General features: G+C 41.2%; 1 protein-coding gene across 2 annotated transcripts in view; it reads right to left on the reverse strand.

The window, feature by feature from the left end:
- Positions 1-339: 339 nt before the first annotated feature.
- The window catches only part of LOC103466333 (potassium voltage-gated channel subfamily D member 2-like), a 73,030-nt gene continuing 50,456 nt past the window's right edge, over positions 340-22,913 (reverse strand). The window contains exons 3-7 of one of the 2 annotated variants that reach the window (XM_008411833.2): positions 10,671-10,833; positions 10,075-10,173; positions 7,435-7,533; positions 5,096-5,316; positions 340-1,653 (exon numbers count right to left, since the gene is read on the reverse strand). In XM_008411833.2, the coding sequence (XP_008410055.1) occupies positions 1,479-1,653; positions 5,096-5,316; positions 7,435-7,533; positions 10,075-10,173; positions 10,671-10,833 (757 nt within the window). In that variant the 3' untranslated portion in view covers positions 340-1,478. The remainder of the gene's footprint in view (positions 1,654-5,095; positions 5,317-7,434; positions 7,534-10,074; positions 10,174-10,670; positions 10,834-22,913) is intronic. The other variant, XM_008411835.2, reaches the window with a different exon arrangement.

A 22,913-nucleotide genomic window follows, 5' to 3' on the forward strand; every position in this document is an offset into this window, starting at 1 on the left:
AAAAAAAAGAAGAAAAAAGACATGGGTCATTTTATAGATGCTTCAGCAGAGCTGCACTGTTTATTCTATCCACTGCACCAAATGCACAATGTGTGATAAATTTGTCCCTTTTCGTTACCCTTACACACGCAGTCCATGACAAGATTTGTATTTCATTAAAAGCAGACTTTAAAATCCGGACACCCGCGCCGCTCCGTTGTGCTCCAGCCCATTAATCCGGCCGTCGCTGAAACAAACCTCCCAACAAGAAGCAGACACACTTTAATTAAAACATAATTCTGCAATGACAGCATGCAAATCATTAAATTCAACCAGGTAACAGACAGAAAGAGGTTTTTCTTTTTTTTTTGCCAACAACTGTTCAAACTAAACCTAKAACTTAGAGGAGCCAACTTTCAGATGCATTTGATAAAGTCCTAACTGAGAAATATTTACAGTATGAAAAATATACAAAATGGTGCTTTGACACAATGGAGTCAACCGAGTCGCTGTGAGGAAGTCAGTCGATGTCCTTTCCTACGGTTTAGCAGGCCGGTGCTAGCATCTCGTACGTGTCCACATCAAGGTTAGTTAAGTGCTGCCGAAAACGTTCACTTATTCACTTGTGCCCTAGCTAATGTATACCCTGTATGGTTATCGATAACTGGTAACTACCGACAGGCGGCTTTCACGCTGACCCAGGATGGCTAATATGGAAGCTAACACAGATTTGGTCGTTCAACCTTCACTCGCACACGCGTCGGGATGAGTCGTGCGATTTCATTCGTCAGGCGACGACCCCGACCGGTTTCGTGAGTCAGTTCGTGAATATTCACAACGGCGATGCGTTCCAGTGGGTGTGCGTCGGTTTTTTTTGTGTGTTTTTTTTTTTGGACTTTACAACAGTGAACGGGGGAGGGGGAGGTAAGAAAGCGTTTTAATCGAAGAGGGCTTTTAAATGGAACAGCGTGGAGAGTGAGTCCATATTCACAAAGACGGCGAGGAATACGTGTGCTTTATTCGCCAGGAGGCCGTCGAGAACGATCTCGAGACTTTTCCCCGCCTTCGAATCAGAGACAACAAACACATCCACGTCACATTTTGAAAAATAAAGTTGTTGATTTTTTTTTTGTCCTCAGGCAACGATGACGGTCATTCCAAGCGCCTCCTCGCGTTGATGTGCTTAATGAAGCAAAGATCTGCTGGTTCAACATCAAACTCCGGTCCTCAACGTTTTTTACTGTTGTTGTCTTTGTTCCGTTTTTTTAGTGTTTTTGTTTTCTTTTTTTTTTTTTAAACACCATGCAGAGTTTGACATCAGATGAAATCACAACTTCAAAATAAAAAATAAAAAATAAATAAATAAAAATCCCAACCGCTGTCAAACTTATAATCCCTCTGGGTTATGGCAGGTTGATGCTCGGTGGTCCCTCTCCTCAGCATCTATCTGGTGCTTCTCGAGACCAGTTTGGGCTGATCAGGTGAGGCAGGTGCGACATCTACAAGGCAGATACTCGGACAATGTTGCTCTGCGAGTACGTGGTGGTGGCGGTGGAGGCGTCGTCCGACGAGGTCGCCACCGGGGCGGACAGCCGGACCATGGACGGGGAGATGTAAGCCTCGTCGCACTTCAAGGGCACCGTCTCATCCAGTTTGGCGTTCAGGCTGGAGCGGCTGAGGAGGAAAACCGGCAAGAGTCAGTCGACCTTGAGAAGCATTTGAAGACGCAGTCGACTTTTGTAGAATATTTTACAGCTGTGGGAGTCGGTTTCCACGAAGAACACAAAAAAGCTTTTGTGACGGAAAGTTCTAAGAAATGTTTTTTTTTTTTTTTTGCTCAGAGAGCCCATAAAAAAAACAACATAAGAAACAGTTTACTGGACTGCAGCGTTTATGAAGCTTAAGGTTTAGTACATGCATTGCTCTCCAAAAAGCAAGCTGTCTCCATTTTATTTATGCTTTCATTTCAAGGAGGCGGACTTTTTTTCTCTCGATCTTTTAAAGTAGAACTTGATCAACATTTCTTCTGGCATTCTGGAGGTCTTTCAAAGTTTGTTTTTTTTAACACACAGATTTTCTGTGCAGCCTTTGTACCCGACGATAACAGAACACGCTGCAGTGTGCGCTTTAAAATTACCATCAGATGACTGGTATCGGTTTGCAAAAACCCAGAGCAGCGCCTGAATGACACACCTTGCTTACTTTTGATCGTCTTCTGGATGGCAAAACTATGGGAGTCATCTTGTTGGTGCTTAAGTCAGATTTTATTGTTATTTTTCTAAAACTCTGCCTGTTAAACGGGAACAGATTGCGTCTCTGTGAGAAGTTGCAGATCATCAAGTATCTCAAGATCAAATTTTGTGAACACTTTTTGTTATGTTTCAACTACAAACTTACAATTTGTTTGATTTGATCAAATCGACCAACGCAAAGTTTTGCACAATTGCTTTTTAATTTGTTTTTGCTTACTTTGACTGGGCCATTCTAACCATGCATTGATCTAAACCCCTGTATTGCGGCCGTGGCTGCATGTTAAGGGCTGTTGAACCCATTCTCCAGTATTTTGCAGGTTTTCTTTTTCTTTTTTTTTTTTTTTTTGATTTAGCAAAAACAAAAGCCTCACATCATTTTGATGTCACCGCCTTGCAGCACTGTGGTGAAGGTTTGTTCCAGTCGATGCGCAGTATGAGTTTTCTGCTACACTTAGCATTTCGTATGGATGCCAAAAATGTTCCGTTTCGGCCTGTCTGACCGRGGAAACTCTGACCGCACTCGGCCGCACTTTATTTTTTATTGAGGGGCGTCTTGGCCAAAAGAGCTCAGCGTTTACTTTCAGTGCAACATAAAACCTGTTTAAGTCTGTGACTGTAACATCGCATCAATGGGGATGACTTCTTTCCCAGAACACATGAAGYTGCCCGTTATATGAACACACAACACAGGTTCACATGCTGCAGTCTTTTGCTTTTCTTATTCTCCCCTGCTCAGAGTCGATGTTTAGCGTATGCTGCCATGAACACCGCTGTCAAAAAGTGCAGCATATCAAAAGTCATCACAGAAAACTTCATTTTTAATTCATGCTCGGTTCGACTTTGACACCATCAACGGTTCTCAAACTGGGACGGGAAGATGTTTACCCCTGTGTTACATCATCTCTTTTAGTTCTGWAACGATAACTGAAGGGATCAGTTGCTATAGTGTTTCTTAGTCTGTCATGACGGAGGATTTGGGCAGCTTAGCCAAATAGGACACTTTTCATACGCTATGTTACTTTTTTCCCCTTTTTATTGTTCAAAACAAAAAGWCCAATTTGCAGCAGRGTTTGTTTAAAGCGTTCCTTCGTACACGGCCMCRCTGCTACAACATGCGSTAGGGGGGATGAAAAGGATGACGTCTGAGCTGACGGCGCCACGTGTCGCTTCAGTTCCTGGAAAATGTGAAAACGTTTGTCAAGCTTTCTCATTTTAGAATCTGAATTTCATCTCTCAGCCTTTAGATGTGTCAGACCAGGCACTGATTTCCACTACAAAACCACCGCCTGGGGGCCAGAAGGTTCTCACTATGCAGCACTATTTCTTGTGTGGAGGCTATCTAGGTTTCTTGGGTGAGATTACGTGCTACACATTGCAACATCTTCAGTCAATCTCTCTATTTGTAGCAGGAAATGTTAATAGTGGTGTTTATTTAAATATTAACGGTGCCATTGATTAAAAAAAAAAAAAGCTGAGTTCTCTTACCTCATGTTTTTTTCCCCCCATGTTTTATCTTCCAACCCCCAAAACAAACTTCAATGCGTTTTTATTAGGTTTTAATGCGMCAAACAAACACAAAGACTTACATACCTGTGAAGTAGAAATAAAAGRTACACGTGGTTTTCAAGGGACGAAAAATTGGAGTAGTTTACCTTTCATTGGCATTCAGCTCCCCTCAGCCGCTGCCCTGTAGAAGCATTTTTGCTGCAATAGCCTTTGGAGATATGCTCTTCTAGCTTTGCACATGTAGAATTTTTTTTTTCCTTCCAAACAGCCAAAATTTAGTCAGATTGGAATTGAAAACGTATTTGAACACAAATCTCCGCTGGATCTTTGTTCTGAACTTTGTTTAGGCCATTCCAACACGTAAATTGGTTGCGAGTTAAACCCCTGGTCTCTCAAACAGCTGGAGACTCCCTTTACAAACCTACAGCTGTAATCATTATTCAAAACCAGATTTGAAAAATAATAATTTAAAATTAGGGTTTAGACATTAATTGAATACTTCAATTTTTGCTTTTTGTTTCTCCTCTTCTTCCCTTCAACTTTCCTACTTTGAAAAACACTGTTCTAAYCTAGTCATTGCAGCCCCTGCTTCAAGTATGTTCCTGTGGAAACAAAAGCAAGCCCACAGCATGATATTACCACCACCATGCTTTMTAGTGGAAAAGATKTGTTTGGTGTTATCTGCAGTATTTGTCTTCACTTAAGGTAKCAGAGCACCTTCTTCCAAATGTTTGCAGTYTCCTCTAGATGCCTTGAAGCAGTCCTTTAATGAGATTTCTTTTAATGAGCTGCCAGGCCTCATGGATACTTTCCGATTAACGCTCTCTTTGCCCAGCAAGGTGTCAGATCGAAATGATCTCTGCGAGTTGGTCAGAACTGATGTTAAACTCCTGCTTTAAACTTTATTCCCCGTGCTGCGTTCACTGGTTCGTCATGCAGTTTGTTTACCAATGTCCTCACAGGACCGTCTGAGCCTGTCACAGAACAGCTGCATTCATAATGCGATTAAATTACACACAGCTGGACTCCATTTACTAATTAGGCGACTTCTGAAGGTGGAGGGCTGCGGCGGATTTGCTGGAGGAGGATCACAGCAAACGGGCCGCACAAGAAATGCGCGGCGCGCGTTTTGATGTTTTAATTTGTAGAGAAGTGACAAAAAAATGGCGTGCGTCTTCTTCCACCTTTTGTTCGTCTATCATATAAAACTTGCTTTAAAGGTGCAAAAATTGGAAAACGCTCCAGAGATGCGGATACTTATGCGGAACCGCTCGCTCTATAATGGAGACATGTAATGATAACGAGGCAAAGCCTCACGTTCGGTTCCAAGCCACACGTTGGGGGTCATCATTTCCTACCTGTTGGACACGGGCCGCTCTCTGATCTGGATGGTGCTGAGCTCCTGGTTGTTGGTGCTCGGCAGGCTGAAGCTGCTCTTCTTCCTGTGGCGCCGCGAGCAGCAGGAGCTGAGGCCGTGCGGAGACGAGGACAGCGAGGAGGTGCGCGAGCCCGACTTGTTCACCACCGAGATCTCCATGCAGTTGGCCTGGAACGTCTGCTCGTCCACAAACTCGTGATTCTGGCCGAGGAGGAGGAGTAAACGGGGRGGAGGGGGGTTAAAATTCAGCGTTAATGGGCTGCTTTTCGACATCAGCGTTTGCATGTGCTAAATAACGAGCAAAGATGCTTCCGAGAAAAATAAAAAATAAAAACGCTCCGATAGATGAGGGGAAAAAATGAATTATCAAGGGAGTGGGACTATATCGGGCCAGATGTCCGTATTAAGTGCCATCTGTGTGAACACAACGGTTATCCCTGTGACAAATGAGCAGAACTTGAAGGTCAGTGTGGAGACGTGTTGCGGTTCCCGCCAGCAGGTGGCAGGGGGACACCGTGAAGGATCGGATGCCGTCCCCTGAATCACGCCTCCGCTCTCCTACTGCTTCTCATCTCTCCATTATCTATAATGCACGTCAAGAGGCCTAATGTAAACATTTGCGCAGCCATCTGAATGTTATATGTAACCTTTATGTGGCAGGAGAATCCCCCACTGAGTCACTGCTTCTGCGTCTGTCTGCTGCAGCGGCTAATGAAAAAAAAAAAAAAAAACACACAAAAAAAAAACAGTGCCACTGTTTGTCACCAACGTTAAAGAGGCTCTTTCATCTCTAAATTATAGATAACATAAAACAAAGCAGGCTGCTTTGTTTGGAGGAAAACAAGGTAACTGGCAGGCAGAGTCATGTTATCTTGAGCACGTTTCTAAAGAAAGAAAAAGCGACGACACGTTTCCCAATCCCATTTATGGCTATTTTTAACTGGCGCTGCATATAAAATAGATTCTACAGAACGAACATGGACGGAAACGTCACTTTGTTTCTATTTTTATCTGCCTGTAACAGGTTGGCGCTACTGAAAACGCAGCCCAGACTGCAGGAGTGATACGATTTTACATGAAAGTAAAACCCTTTCATCAACCAGTTTGATGAAAGGGTTTTTTAAATTTTTTTTTTGTTATTATTATTATTTTACAGATGGAAATGTGAGAAGTTTGTTACTCTAACAGGAAAATTGGAAGATGCTAAAGTTATTGCTTTCCGCTGGACACACGTTTTAAAGTTACTAATCTCTTTAGATATAATTTCAACATCAACATGGTATAGTCCRTTAAAGTAAATTTAATCAAGATAAAGTTTATCAAGCTCTTTGTGTTCACATGCCTCCGGTGACATCACATAAAGCTCATGGCAACCGAGCAATGTTCTCGTCAGTACATCTGTTGTTTTTTTCTTTTTTTCCCTTCAAATATGTTATACTGTTTTCTATCCGACTGTTTCCTGCAGATCTGCTACATCGTCGTGAACATAATCGCCATGAAAAGACGTTTTAAAAAGCGGTATTATGCTAACGGATAGTCCKCCTGTACAAGCTCACACCATCGTTGTCATTATAGTTTATACCTCGGAGAGAGAAAGCGAGTTGAAGACTGAGCTAAAGTAAAATGAATYCAAGCTCATACTTATGACGGAAAACATCAAAGGAAAAATTATTCTGTAGAGGAAATCAATTTATGAAAGGTAAAATCCTCACCACCCCTTGAACAACCCGTTCCCTCCCTCGCCTGCGGAGGCGCCGCACCAAGAAACAACATGAAAACCTCTGAAGAAGACACCGAGCACAACTTCCTTCTCCATGAAATGTGCACAAAAACGGAGTGGCGGCAGATTTTAGAGCTTGTRGGATTTGTTTTGTCTTTGGTAAAAGACCGCAAGCCATTTCTCATTTTGCTGATAGCGCTAGACTCGCACGTTTGTTTTGRTTGTATTTACCCAGAATGCTCTGCGCTGTAGTCCGGTTCCTGCTTCTGGTCCACTTGCAACTATACATTCAAACCACATTACAGTTCACTGCAACCGAACCAAAACCTAGGTTTTTGGGTGGACCAAAGTTACATATTTTGGGTCCACATCAGAGTTTGATTGCTCATTCACACCTCCACAAACGAACCAGAGTTTGATTAAAGCAGACTAAACATGACTAGAAGATGTATGTTTTTTTATTTTACAAAATCCTGCTGCAGAAATCCCATTTTAAWTGTGCATTTACTTGTATTGCCAGTSAGCACCTGTTGTGCACATTAAAAACATCCAAACACGAACCTCTGGATAATATCTTTAACTAAGAAAACAATTCTTACCGTCGTCTTCTCCAAGCAGTGCAGCAAGTGATGATGTTGGCTCTCAAACGGAGGGCTGGCCGCCTTTCCAACCAGGGCTTGTCCTGCTTCCTTAGAGGCCTTGGAAAACACAAAGTTAAAACAGACAAAGACAAGAAGAAGAAGAAAAAGAAGCTGCAGTGTAGATGAGCAGGCTCAGACTATAAAATGAACAACCAGTTGCAGTGATGCGGTGGGGGAAAAAAAAAAAAGGCAAAGCACTGAAGTTAAAATGCTGATCTGTAGCTTGGCAGCCAGTCTACTGCATTAGATGCATGGAAACTTGGGCTGACTGCAGAGATGCACGGAGAGATCGGCCGGCGACCGGAGTTGGGTGATTTTCAGACAGATTGACTGACTGGTGACCTGGCAGGCAGAAACTCAAACACTTTATAGTTTTTTTTTTTTCTGAGCAATAATATTACATTTGGCCTGTTTGTGCTAAATCATTACTCTTTTCAGTGTGGAAATTGTTACTGAGTGTAAATGACACAAAGAGCTATTTCTAGCGTAAGTCCGGTCAGAAGGATAAAGATTCTTCCTCTGACTTGGGAGTTTTTTTCTTAAAGACGACTGAATTGATCCAAACAAGAGTTGGACTTCAAAATGTGTGGACGTTTTTGCTTCAATGTCATTTACAAATGTGACACACTCATTTGGTGAYGTTGATAGTTATCAGCAATTCAAAGCACCAAAGTAAACCAAGGTTTTAAAAGTTTACTTTCCCAAAAAAGCAAAAGTCTTCTGTGATACAATTTCTGTGGTTAAAATAGTTTTTATTGAGATGCAACAAAAGGATTAAATAGCAGCGGTGCCTCTACTCCACCACTGCCCTTGCATTGCCACTCAGCTAGCTGAAAGACGACTAACCAAATTTTTCACACTTGCTGCTGCAAAAAMTATTCACACTCCCAAAAAGTAAACATAAGGAACAGCAGCGTTTAGCTTGACAGCAACAATAAAATAAGGTTTTTATTTTTCTGCATCAACTTGAAATCGTGTTATGTTTACTTTTGATATTCCATCCAAAGTCTACATAAGTCATCTACATAAGTAACATAAGATGCTAACGGCAATTTATACAGTGTTAACCCTGGAAACATTTCGTCTTTACTTTGGAAAAATTAAATCCTGTTTAACACTCACTGCTCCCACACGTGTGTTGTTGCCTCTGCTCATTGTGTAATTAGCTGGTGATTAYTGAGGTTGTGAAGGTTGAAAATATATTTTTAGGGCTGTTATTTAAGGAATTGGGCCCAAAATAATTCACACCCCTGCTAGATGTCAGGTTAAAGTAATTTTCTAATTGTATTTTTATTTATTTGTTAGTGTTTTGGAGTGGGTCGGGCAGATTTCCAACTTCAATCTGATAGAGAATTTATGAAGGGAGTTAAAAATTATTAGTGACGGCATGGAGGCCTTCCAACCAGACTCATTACCACAGACAAGTCATTAAAGTACCAACACAGCAATTAATTTGACTTTTATTATTTATAAGAAGAGTACAAGTATCTTTTGGCAAGCCATTTTTAATAAAATATAAATAAAACAGATCATTTTTGTTTAGAAAAKTGATACAATTATTTTGTTTCGTTGCATTTTCAACGACACGAGTTGGACGGATTCAAGTTGGCTGAATGAGATAATTTGAAAATTAAACTAACAGAATGCAGAGTCTGYTAAAGTTGGTGCCAACAATTCAAAGCATTACGAAACCTCCCAAAACTGACCAAAAATCTCAGATCGTTGCATCTCTAGTTGAACTGTAGGATTGATTGATTGTTTATTTGTTTTTCGTACAAAATGGACGATGACAGTCGAATTCAAGCTAGGCTCATTTCAGAGCAACAGCAGTGGCGCACCTCGACACAGATCAAACACATTGTTCCAAACAAAGCACACATTTCAAACTAAAACACCACCACACACTGATTAAAAAAACACACACACACACACACACACACACACACACACACACACACACACACACACACACACACACACACACACACACACACACCCACACGTAGTTGATGAAGCTCTGCGCGGCTCTGGGATGGACAGCATGTTGCATTAGTCTACAACCTGGATGCTCAAGAAATCACACACACACACACACACAGATCAAACACAGAGTTTAGAGGAGATGCAGGCTGAGCACACAACTTCCACGGCCCGACGCACTCTCCGACAAGGCCCCCCTTTTTTTGGGTTCCCTCCTTCCCCTCCAAACCCTGTTGGACAAACATGCAGAGCTTGATTATGAGTCAGTGTGACTGTAATGGCTGCGTTCCACCGAAAGGACAGAGCCCTCCCCCCCATTCAAACCCTCTTGCTGTATGGGACAGAGAGATAGCGTTCATGTCAATGCTGCAGCCGAAAGGTTTGATGCAAGAGAGAGGACGATCACACTGAAGCACTGGAATGACATCGGCCCCTATGTCACTGCATGAGAAGCCCCGCCCTCCCAAACCTCCATGTTGCGTGTGTGTTTGGTGGCATGCCCCTCCCGCCCCGCCCCGGCCCAGCCCAAAGTCCCTCCTCGAGCAAAAAGCGGCATGCAAGCGTCAGCGAGGACCCCGGTCGGTCAGCCCCCATGCTGCTGCTGCTTGGCGCCGTTACCTCCTCCAGCGCGTCGATCAGGAGCCCGTTTTGTTTGTAGCGCATATAGGCGTTAGTGCCCCGAATCTTGGCAGCACGGATTCTAGCGAGGCGAGTTTTCTGTTTGAACAAACAGAACCTCTGTTTTAGCCCCTGACGGTCTGTCTGTCTGTCACACTAATTGGGTCTGTCTCTGCCTGACAGCAACAGAACTGGGCTGGGAGAAGTTCTGCTTAAATCTGCTATTAGGAAAAACTCTGCCTTGGCAAACACTTTAAGAGGGGAAAAAAAAAAGAATAATATATATTTTTTTAAAATAAAAAGCTGCTGACATGATAATCTGTAGATATACGATTTGTTTGGGCTTCGTCATTCCCTTCTGTTTTTTCTGACTCCCACTGAAATACACTCAAGCAAGTTGAGGCCGTCCCGATGCGAACATCCACACAAGCACAATAAAAGATTAATATTCTGGAAGATAGTGTTTGCCCTGTCATTCTGTTACAGGCGGATAAGACAGGGACAGAGGAAAAAATGGCAGAGAGAAGCAAAACAAACACTATAAAAAGACGGGAAGAGGAAGGAGAGGGTTTGGGGGGCTGGGGGTGGGTCAGTACCCTCTGGGCTCGTCGTTTCTCTGCCCGCTGGCTTTGGTGGTAAATACGGCTGAAGTTTGACACTATCACAGGGACAGGCAGTGCGATGACCAGCACCCCACTCAGAGAGCATATGGACCCAAACACCTTCCCCACAATCGTCTTTGGCACCATGTCACCGTACCTGAAAGACAGAAAAAAACCACACATCACTAAACAGACACAGGAGAGGCTATATATATCTTTATTATTACATTATCTAACTAAACCCATTTATAGATCCTTGCAAAAGCACTCCTGCCTTATGATATTTTTAAAACACAGTTGCTTAAACATAAAATTTCAATGTGTTTTATATGATGAAACAGCACAAAGTAGTGAATAACTGTGAAGTGGGGGAATAAAAGATGCATCAATTCAATGTTTTTCAGTTGTTTTTTTTTTTTAAACAAATCAAACACGTGGATCACTTTTGTTTGTCGGTTTATCGAACCGCCTTTCGTTGCAGATTAGAGCAGCAAGTCTTTCGGGGGGGATATGTCTCTTCTAGCTTTACACATCTACGCTGACATTTTACCCGGCAAATCGCTGGTCAGACTGGAAGGAGGTCATCAGTGCATGTTGATGACACTGGTGATCTCCACGTCGGTGTCATTTACATTTTGTCTTTACGCGAATGTTTGATTTGATTTAGATCTAAATTTTGACTGGGCCGTTACAACACATTAACACAATATTCAATTAGAAAACGTGTTCAGACGATGCCTTTTCGTCAGATTGAAAGTACCTTTTTGAAAATAACCTCTAAACCAGTGTGAAGCATACTTTTTATGCTTCTCATTTCTGTTTTTAAAAACAGCCTTTTTATTGTAATATTCTAATTTTAAATGCCATGTTTTTATTGCCTGTAAGTGGGAAATCATCATAATTAACAGAAATAAAGGCTTTTAAACATTCATCTGTGCCTAATTAATCTCTGAACTGTGTTTCACTTATTAATAAAGTTCCTGAAGTAAATGGAATATTAAGACACATTTTAATTATCGAAAGGTTCTGTATGCCTTGATTTTAACTAGGTTTGTCCAAAGTGCAACTACTTGTTTCCCTTTGCATAATTTAGTGCGACCCTAACCCCTAACCACAATTCAAGAATGGCACAAACATAGCCTGGCTGCACAGACGAACTTATTCTGTTGTCTGTTTGGACAAGGTTTTTTTTTTTAAAGAGTGCACATATATTGTTGTTGCTGAGAAAATAAAAATAAAAATTTTTAGACAAAAAAAAAGTGAAAACAACACAAAACTTTTATTAATGTAAAAACACATTGTTACAATGTCTATAATATTCAAAAGATATTAGCTTGATAAAAATATGACATGTGTAGTTTATTGCTCAGGAGCTAAAACCCCCCCCCAAAAAAAAAACACAATTGTATGCCCAACTTTCTTACCACTGATTTCCTTTGGTAGTGTCAGAGTAATGGGGGATGAACACAAATGCAGGCCAATTTGGATTTTTATTTGCATATGACTTTAGAAACCATGCATGATTTCACACCTTGTCTGGTTTAAATCACAATAAAAAAAAATACTACGGAGTTTGTGGATGTCACCTCACAAAATGTAAAATTTGGGGTTGGGAACACTTTTGTCAGGTACTGTAGCTGCTGTGTGTTTTTCATGTTATTTTAGGAGTCCTGAAATAGTTACACTGACCTTGGATTATTTCACAACTTCAAATAAGAAGTCACACATCAGAAGCGGGCGAGGAATAAATAGGACTTCTCTGAAGACTACTCGTCTTGGCCTACTTTTCTTTCTGTGCCACCCTCCTTTAAAAACCCTTTTTCATATATAATTACACACCTGCTGGCAGCGGCTAATGCCTTCACGTCGTGACCAAATGCGCTACACATCCTCCGTGACCTCCGTTAGCCAAACAGCTTGTGAAAGATACGGGGAGCGGTTTCACATCGAGCGCGAGCGAAGAGGGGAGGGGCTGTGGGCTGAAACCTGGGGAGTTTTGTTTGAGACCGTGCTACTGTGGAGCTTTGTTCTTTATTGTCATATTAAGACAGATTGTGAAGTATGAAACACAGAAATGGAGGGATATCAAGTATATATATATATATATATATATATATATATATATATATAAAAAAAAACATCAGAAGCTCTTGTAAATTTTCAGTAACCTTGATCGGATTGTGTTTTGTAGCACAAACGAGCTCATGTGATGAGAACAGTTTAAGCATAATGCCAAATTTGTGTTGCTGTGCTATTAGAAAGTCAGACGTGATTGTGCTGAACATAAAACTCTAGTTTAATCCGACCTTTCTTTTTTTTTTTTTCCTGCATACCTTGGTTCAATCTCATCTTTTTCACCATTTACAGACTTCTACCGTTTTTGATTTATTGTCTCTCCTACAAATATGTTTCTAATCAAAGGGAAAATGGTTTTCCAAACCAAACTGACCCTATGTGAGAGAGTTGTCCACCTAAAACAAATAACTGGCTGTGCCACCCATGGCAGTAACAACCGCCATCAAGCATTTGTAGTAAAAAGGCAATATGTCTTTACAGCTCTGTGGAGAAATTTTGGTCCACTCTTGTTTTCAGAATTGCTTTGTTTGAGCCACATGGTGGGTTTTTGAGCATGAACGATCTGTTTATGGTTACGGTTACATCACTGGATTTGAGTCCAGGATGACTTGGCCACTCCAAAACCTTCATTGAGTTTGTTTTGAGGAGTGGTGGGGTCCTTTAGTCCGGAAATTAACATATCAGCTAATTACCCCTATTTCTTAATAACCATGTATATAAACTGTATCAAATGATGTGTGTTTACCAAAAAAAAGGGTGAAATTTTAAGCGTTTTTCTGTCCTCCCTTTCATGTTCATGCACAAAGGACAGACAAATTTTTTCGATAAAGCGTAAATTTCTCTAGTTTGACCACTTGACGAGTGATTGCTGCCTCACTCAAAGGAAAACAATGGAAGACATTAAATACGACATCACACTGGTTTTTGTAACAGGTAAATACTTCTGTGGGTGAAAGCACTTTACACAACTTCACACTCCTCATCCATCACAAAACAAATTGCTGACACCTCTAACTCTGACATTGCACCTGAATTCAGACAAAATGAAGGGCCAAGAGGATACTTGGAACCCAGAAAAAGGTGTAGGTGTGACGAAAAGAAATAGGATTCAGCCCCCGAGTGACAAGTGCAACCGGGAATAAAAGAAAAACATTTATCTGTAAAGGGAAGAACGTGTTCTCACCACATKGGCTGACGTAGTTATTTGAAGAAAATGAGCAAATCAGACTGAAACCAAGAAATYCTTTGCAGAGAGCATTCGGACGTGTGTTGCTTTTTTTTTTTTACCAGCGGCCCTCTGACGTGGTAGGCCACAGGCAACGCCGAGATTCACATCCAGTGCACATGAATGATTCAGGGAGTGYATGTTTTCCTTGTTTCCGAAGCCTTCCTCCAGACAACCAGCAGTTTGCGGGATTGCAGGTGGGTGAGATGAATGATCGGGACCCTAATGCGCAAATGACCTGAGAAGACCATTACCTCCAGTGAGGAAGATAAATGCAGGTAGGAAGGGACATCAGCACTGCTCAGTGTCTGTGACAGCGCCGCGTCTCTCAACTGAGGCGGCGTAATGTGAATGTATCGCTACACGGGAGGTTGACTATTTCATAAATGAAGTTGTCTAATGCCCACAGCCGTCTGCCTGAGTCATTAGGCTTTTGGGTTTCCATCACATTGGACCCGGCGGCCTGGACTACGACGGGAAAAAAAAAAAAAGATGTAAAAGTGGACATTTTAATATCACGCTCCACGAGGTTTCGTGTACAACGGTTTGCTTTCAGGTCGACCAATCTCACACAGATGTCATTAGTTTTACAGATCGTTACAAGTCAAATAATTTTCTTATGCAATCACAGACGCGGCCTGACAGCTGGTGTCAAATTAGCCGATTCTGGATGTTGTGTTTATATTTAGCTTTCTTTTACTCAAAACGCTAACTGGCGGCTAGGATTGGACAGCATCAAAGCTGACCAAGCTTTTAACCCTTCGCAAGCTGGGCTCCTTAGAGCCAAGACGAAAAATTGATAGCAACTGTTTCTAATTAATTTTGATTTTCTGCGCTGTCCTCAAGAGTCRCCAAAAATCTTAAACTGTTTCCATTCAGCACATGCAGTATAGTWGAGTGATAGTAGGTGTATAAAATACCTGTACTGAGTGGAAGCCAGTATATTGTAAAACTTTGAAAGGGTTTCAACTCCAGGGAAATCAAAGCAAAAACASAAATCAAGCACGTACAGCAGTGTATTAAAAAATGCACTTTGAATGGGTGTAATCCTGAAGTAATGCTAAAGGGACACCCATTTCTCCAGCTAGTTTAAAAGGAACATGAAAGGGAGGAGAGAAAAAAAAAATACTTGGAAAAAATAAAATAAAATTCACCCAAAACATATAAAACCTGGCCAAACGTTAAGCCATATCAAGAGATAGGTAAAAAAAAATGGAGGGTTAAAAAGTAACACTATGAAAATCATTAAAAATCCCAATCATACTGTATTTAAGGTTTCGTGTTCTTTCAAAAAAGATGAAACAAGAAGTTTTGCTATCAGTGACGCTTTCTCCAAAGTTGCATCCCGGTTTTGACGTCACATTTAGTCTTTCTTAGAAAAAAAACAAAAGTTGGCTGTCGGGAAAGTCATAGAATGTAACCTAGACAATCCCCATCCTTAACTGTTATTACAGGACATACTGTCGGGATGCAAGACGTTATTGGTGAATTATTGTCATGGATATAGAGTGTTGGTCTCTGGTTGACTGTCAAACTCATCTCATACTGCATGCAGTTTTTATCATYTGTTGTTGAGGGTYTTTTGTGTTGCTGCACCCAATGATTCTCAATCATTGTCCTTGGGACCCATTATCCTGCATGYTTTAAATGAATAACTTAAAACAAACAGGTGGTTAACGGGTTTCTGCTGTATTCAGCTACATGCYGAGTGAAAATATGATMATTTCAATCACRTGGGAACAGAGACGCATCTAAAACAGGCAGGTCAGTCTTCAGACAGGTTTCTATTTAATAGATTTCTGGATCATAAATGTAAGGTTGTARTGATTCCTGGGTGTGACTTGAGAAATCAGACTCAGTTTTCCAAGGAKRGGSYWAAWTWRKTTKSSKTYCYTTTTTYCCCCCYYYYRRRAAAAWYMWYMWTTWRGGRMYWRAWKSCMWKKTTKKYKRWYMWWMAWTTTTKKYTTYMAWTTTTTTGGGTAACATGAMGGTAATGTTGAACTTTTATTGAAGGCTGTCACACGGCTGTCATGCTGCTGGCCAWGCTAACYGCTTGTAGATGTTTCACTTYATTAAGTGGACAGGCAAGAAGAGACTACATCCAGTGTGGAATGCAATGTTTTCCTGCATCAACCTGTGATGACCAGGCATGGCGGTAAGCGGGGGAGGCAGAGGGAAGCAGGGAGGGGGGCAAGCGCACTCGCGAGAGAAGCACTAACAGTGATGGATTGTTCACAAGAGGGAGGCTGAGACACACCAAGCTGCTCCTCCTGCGTGAAGGCAGAGGCAGGAATTAACGGCGGCGACAGATTAAAGTAATGTTCCTGCTTTGTTCTTGTTTTCTCTGACTGCCAGGTATCCACGTTCACCACCGCCAGCTGACACGACTGAGACGCAAAGATGGATGGCCGGGTTTTTATCCTCACTGCAGCGGAGGAAGAGGAACGTCTGAATGACTGAGTATCAATTCCCCATTTCCACCCACCTGAAACGGTGTTGTGCTCATGCCATTGTGTGGTGGGGAAAAACCCCAAACGCAACGGTTTCTCTAACAATCGTCCTGCAGCGAGACGACAGCACTGCGGATGGAGGTCAGGCGCCGTGCAAACGGGTGGAAACTGCGGGTCTTTGAGGGAGAAATGTCAGACCAAAGGGAACATTTGAAGTCTGAAAGCGAACGGATGAATGTACCCCCGCCTAGGCGGTATAATAGACCAATCAAACATTCATGAGTCCCCTGTATCAACCTGGGTGGCAGCGTTTGTGYGSCTGACCTCCATCAGAGAGGCCCCGAGACAGATTTCTGTGCATGACCTCATCGCCTCACAGCGAGCGCCGCCGACACCTAAAAAACACGGACACGCCCAGGAACACACACAGGCAGTCACGAGAACATGCACCTGTTTCTCTCCCTGTGTGTGTATCGGAGTGTGTGTGTGAAAGGGCCCGTGATTTGACATCTAGTTAAACCAATCCCCCTTCCTAAAAAGCAATCTTGTTCCTTGATTGTCTTCCAGAACCCTGCGTCTGAAATCTGACTGCCATCTGGTTTGTGGGAAGTGCAGAAAAAAAAGAAAAATCTGGATGGTTTTACACTCGTGTTATTTGTTTATTCATTTTCTTCAAGGCGCTGTAGGTGCCCTCCGTCTAAAATTAAACTAAGCAAAAAATGGGGTAGTTTTAACTTCTGTCCTTCTCTATTATTTGGTGCTGATGGCTGAGTTTGCTGCACACAATCCAATGGTGATTGCAAAGAAAACAGTAAGTCCTGCCGACTCCTGGTTCCGATTAAAGCAGTGAGGGTTAAAGTAAGTCCTGCCATCCCACCAACTCACATTCCAGTTGTGATCATTGCGGCAGCTTAGCAATGCTGACAAAAGGATTGTGGCTGATCTTTCAGCTGAGAGGGTTTTGTCAGGAGCATTAAAATCCAATCATCCTCTGGCACCTCTGTCATACTTCCAGCTTCCACCTCCTGGATTTTCCTGTGTAACCCACTCACCTTCAGCAGAGGAGACTGCAAAGTGCATTAGTGCAGAGAGAAGGAAACGGCTCACATTCACAAGTGCAGAAGGGAAAATGAAAAACATTTCGAGCAACATAACCATAAAACTGTAAACGCGACAGATCAAAAGGCCTGAAGGAAATTTCGCGTTGTAATTGAACGGGAAGATGACTCTCCGGAAGGAAATCTATTTCAGTTGCAGTTCATGAAATGGGAGGCAAAGCGGTGAAGTTTAGATATCTGTACAATACGGCTGTAACTTTACATGTATTACAGCTAAAAATGTTCGGCACGAATGCGTTGTTTTATACCTGTATACATGCAGTGACATTTACGCTCGAAAGCATACACAGCCCTGTGAAAAGAATATGATAAATTATTTTCTGATTGTGCCATATATCCTGTTCRATTCGAAKGAAAAAYAAACAAATTTGTTAGRGGRAAAAGTTTTTAAAATAAAGAAGCAAGAACAACCCAATTGCATAAGTGTGGACGCCCTAATCAAAATATTTCTTGGAGAAACGTTTTGATTTGATTTCAACATTTATTTTTATGGGTTCACGGTTGCAATACATTAAAGAGAAGCAAACTAACCAGAAATAAACTACATGTGGTAAAGTAGTTTTTCTGACATTTTCTCAATTTCATCCTTTAGCTAAAGTCAAAGTTTACAGTGAAGTGTCGATAAGAACAGGAGAACTTTCTCTTTCCTTGTTTTTGACTTGTGACTTATTTACTTTATACRTATATGTATCTTTATATATATTTATGTATGTTTGTATGTGTGTCAGAGTAAAGATAGTCGTCACTGAAAGAAATGGGACCACTGAGACGCTACAAAAATTGGAGGTTTCTCCAAAACCTGCTCGGCAACACTGCCAAGTTCACAGAAGCACCAAAGAGCCTGCGGAAATTTATGCGCGCGCAACCAGATAGTGTTACAGGCATGTCACAACAATTTACCGTACTCTCTGTATGTCTGTAGTGAATAGAGGAAGAATAAAACAAAAACMTTTTTTCTTCCCCCCTCAAGAAGACATTTGAACCCGGCAAAAATCTGCTAAGCCCCTTGTCTTGGCGGATGTGGACAAATAGTGCAATTCTTGTAGATCAATGTCTTAAGAGTTATTAAGTACCAAGGATGCAATTTGTCTTTTACAAGAGAATACAATGAAGTGAGCAGAGCACCATTATATGATTGCTGTAAAAGTGTCTACCTCTTCCAGTCACACAGTGTCTTGTTTGTTTTCCTTCTTGTTGAAAATATGATTTCTATAATAGAGGCGATTGCCGGCAATTAACTCTTACAGATCACATAAGTGACAAACACATTCAGATGTTTAGCCATTCCAGGTGGTGGTTTTTGGTCAACTTTACTTTACAACATTATTACCTCAACAACAAATCATAACAAAAATTGTCCCTTGAAATGAAAGTTTCAATAAATTATGGCACACCTGATGATAAATCAGACCCGAGATCTTCGAACCTGCCCGGTGACGGACTGGCGACCTGTCGCCCAATGACTTCATAGCATGGACACCATTCTAACCCTTYGGGTTTTGGAGGGTTTAGTCACTGGACAGATGATGAATAGATAGATTTTCTTGTCTCCTACATTTTAAGTCATATTCCACAAGGCAACTCTGTAGCACCTCAGGCCAGCCGTAGAAAAGTCTTCATCATATTTTGCTGCCAAGTGATGAAGGTCAAAGACTTCAAAAGAAAAAAGAAAAAAAAAAAAGCATATGAATCTATAAAATACTGCGATGAAGACACTGGAGCTGCCGGACTGTTTTATGAAATCTCTCGCGCTAAAGATATTGAATCTCTCCTTCATCAACCCACATTTTGATCTACACCACTTTGATATTTTAATGAGAAGCAATGGGATGAAACTAGTTTAATTATTACGTGAAYTGTATCGATTAATCAGCCGATTAGAGTGAAGATGAATGAAGCCCGTCGTCATTTCCAGTGCACTGTCTACGCATGTTGTTTCATGACAGGAATTATGAAGGGGACTGCAAKCATCTGAATAATCAGAATMTCACTCACGCTGATTTACCAGCTGTTCCAGTTCATTGGAAGTAGATAGAGGTATTTGGATTGAACATGTGGAGCTTGTTGTATTGTTTCAACCTGCTTTAAACTTCTCCACAACTTTATCCCCAGCTTGTTTTCTATGCTTCCTGGTCTTCATCATGCCATTTGGTCATTAACATTCTTCGACAAAYGTCTGACACCTTCACAGAACAGMCATATTGGTGGACTCTCTTTGCTGATTAGTTCAACTCTAAAGGCAATCGGAAGATCTGATTTAGGAGATCTGATTTAGGAGAATCGGAGTAAAAGGGGGTTTGACCACAGATGAATGACACACTTTTCATTAATCTGAAAAACACATAGCATATTTTGACGGCTACATACATAAAATCCACAAAAATACATTGAGGTCTCTAGTTGTCACGAAATCTAAAAATAAAAATCACAGGGTATGAATACTTTTGCAAGGCACTGTTCTCAACCCGTTTCCTTAGAGCRAAATTGCTAGCAAAGCCTGCTTTATCTTCCTCCGATTTCTGTGTTTTCAGGGTTATTTTCTGTGAAAATGGTTTATGTTGCACTGGTTAAGTCAAAGAGATATTTTAGTATTAAAAAACAAAAAAAATGTCACAAATGTCTAGGGCAACTACTTTCATACTCAGGATGCCTTTTTCATTCCCGAAAGTTGAGAGCTTTAAATTTCTCTCTGTATCAAGTGTCCTCAGTCTGTCATTGATATTTCCATGAATGCATAATTTTTTGTCTGACCTTCAGCAGCCATCTGATTGCACATGCCTCCCTATCGTGCTTCCTGAGGTAATTCTCTAGCCCAGTTTCACAGCTCAGTGGCTTCAGCACTACAGACGAGCTCTCCAAACCTGCGAGACCAAAACCTGTCAATTATTTGGACACCTTGATACTGTCACTGGTCGCTCCCAAAGTTGATAATGGCAGAGACGGGCTCTAAAAAGTGTGCGCGGATAACAAGATAGCAAAGAGGTGGTGAAGTATTACATACCGTACCCCCACGGTGACGCCATGTCGAGCTACTGCAGAAGATCAAAAGGTGCCAGAGAGGACATGCTCCCAACATTTTTTATTTTTTGCTACAGACTCCCATAGACATTAACCTGACCATACAGGAAAGGCTCCATGTGTCATGTCAAAGAGCAAATGGTGCATTGCTGCGCAACAGTCCCATTTTCGGTACCTTCTCGACAAAGCTGAAAGAGCACAATATTCATCCTCGCTGACAGTTAAATAATAGATGTAGAAAAAAATGTAATTTTCCCTTTGAACTCTATCGTGCCATGAAGTATGAATTTAGAGTTTGAGGGAAATAGATTATACTGGCGGCGTGCCACGGAGGCATACAAACATGACTGACAAGATGATATAAATTTTTTCTTCGGTTGTATTTGTGAGGACTGCAAGATTTATGGAGTGCTACTGGAGAGGTTGTGACGGTGGTTTTGTCATATTAAGAGCACTCATAAAATATTTACTTTGAGAAAAACACCCCCATCCCCCACGCCCCAAGAAAAACGCTCTATACCGGGAGGCGGTGAATCTGACCGTTGACTAAGAAAAGACAAATGTGCAGAGGCCTGGAAAAGTATTTGTCAAATGTTGTCATGTTACAAGCATAAGCGCCAATGTATTTCATTGGGATATTGTGCGACAAACCACTACAAAGAAGCACATGTTTGTGGACAAAAAGGTTTTTAAAATCTTTCACAAGACGTTTGTCATGCATTGCTGTTCAATCATGTTGATCTGATACCCTCAAAATAAAATGGTATCTATCCGAGTGTGGGCCTGTCACAATCGCAAATTTTGATGGACGATTAATTGTTCCAGAAGTCACAGCGATAAACAATAATATTGATGTTTTGAGACTTTTAAGTAATATGATGGTAATGGCAAAATAATAATGCAAGAGCACATTCTAAAAGATCAGTAAAATTTAAATCTAATGAACATTTGACACTGGAGCTGGAAGACATTTTAAATATTCAAAATAAATAAACAACAACTAAAATGAACTTTGAATTCTTTGTAAATAAAACTGTCCTTCTAAATAAGAGCTAGTTGACACCAAAGCGCCAAACTGAAGACTTTCATCATCCAGTTTTTGGTAGAAAGAGAGAGAAAAAAGAGAAACGATAAATCATATCAATGGAAATTATTGAGTTTGCTTTAATTTATCATGCAATTGATTTATTGATCATTGTGACAGACCTGCCTGAGTATAATTTAATCTTAATGTAAAACCAACATTATTGAACAAACGACATCATGAGGACCAAGGACCAAACCAGACAGGGCAGGGTGTAAAGTTGTAGGGATGTTAACAGCAGCACTAGTTTATAAAACAATATCCTATGTTTTGATTACTCAACATATTACTACATACCCTAAATATGGTGGTGGCAGAATCATGCTGATGGAGTTTTTAGGGACATTGGTTAAAGCTGATCAAAAGACGGATGAAACAAAATACAAGGCAATACTAGAAGAAAGGTTGCATCTTCCACCCCTTTTTATAAGACTTTAACCCCTCATCTGTCGTGACAACACACGTGTGTCATCATGATTAAGAACAGAGAATATGTGTTAGAATGGTCCAGTCAAAGTTCAGACATGATGCTATTGAGAATTGTTAACAAGATCTATTTTGCAAAGAAGGATCAGAGAGACTTGAAACTGTAACTGCTGGGAGAGTTGTTCCACCAGGCACACCTGCCACACTTTTCAGATTTCCCACTGTAAAACCCCCCCAAAAATGTATCATTTATTTCTACTTCATTACCATTTATTACCCTTTTTTAATCTTTTGCATATCAACACAAAATGATATGGAAAAACTTCCCAACAAATATGAATACTTTTGCTGAGCACTTTGCACAAATTGACTATTATTGCAGAAAACAACAGACAAAATAGCTTGTTGAATAAATTATCTGCATCGTATCTATTCTTTTGAATGAATGCGCTAAATCGATATTGTAACATCAGCAGCATGTTAAAATATTTAATAGATTCTGTGTTTACCATCTCCGCTGTGAGCTGACTGTCAAAGAGTGCAGTTGAATAAAAGTAATGATGAACAGACTGGCAGCATTGCTGGGAGAAAACAGCCTGCAAGAATTTGTCAGTGCAGCGCGGTAACGCTACAGCGTGTTGCACTGCGGTGCTGCGAGATACACCACAAGGTTTCCAGAATCTGAAACACAATAAACGATCACGATCTCCAGCGTGATCCCCGAAACACAATGCATCATCCCCGTTGCTCCGTGCTGCATCTCTGGCTGCAGGCCGGGTGCAGAACATCCGAAACGCCAGGCTCTCCTGGGTTTGGACACCAAAGACTGATGGGATTAGG

This window comes from Poecilia reticulata, linkage group LG6 (genome assembly GCF_000633615.1).
Source record: "Poecilia reticulata strain Guanapo linkage group LG6, Guppy_female_1.0+MT, whole genome shotgun sequence".
Classification (NCBI taxonomy): domain Eukaryota; kingdom Metazoa; phylum Chordata; class Actinopteri; order Cyprinodontiformes; family Poeciliidae; genus Poecilia; species Poecilia reticulata.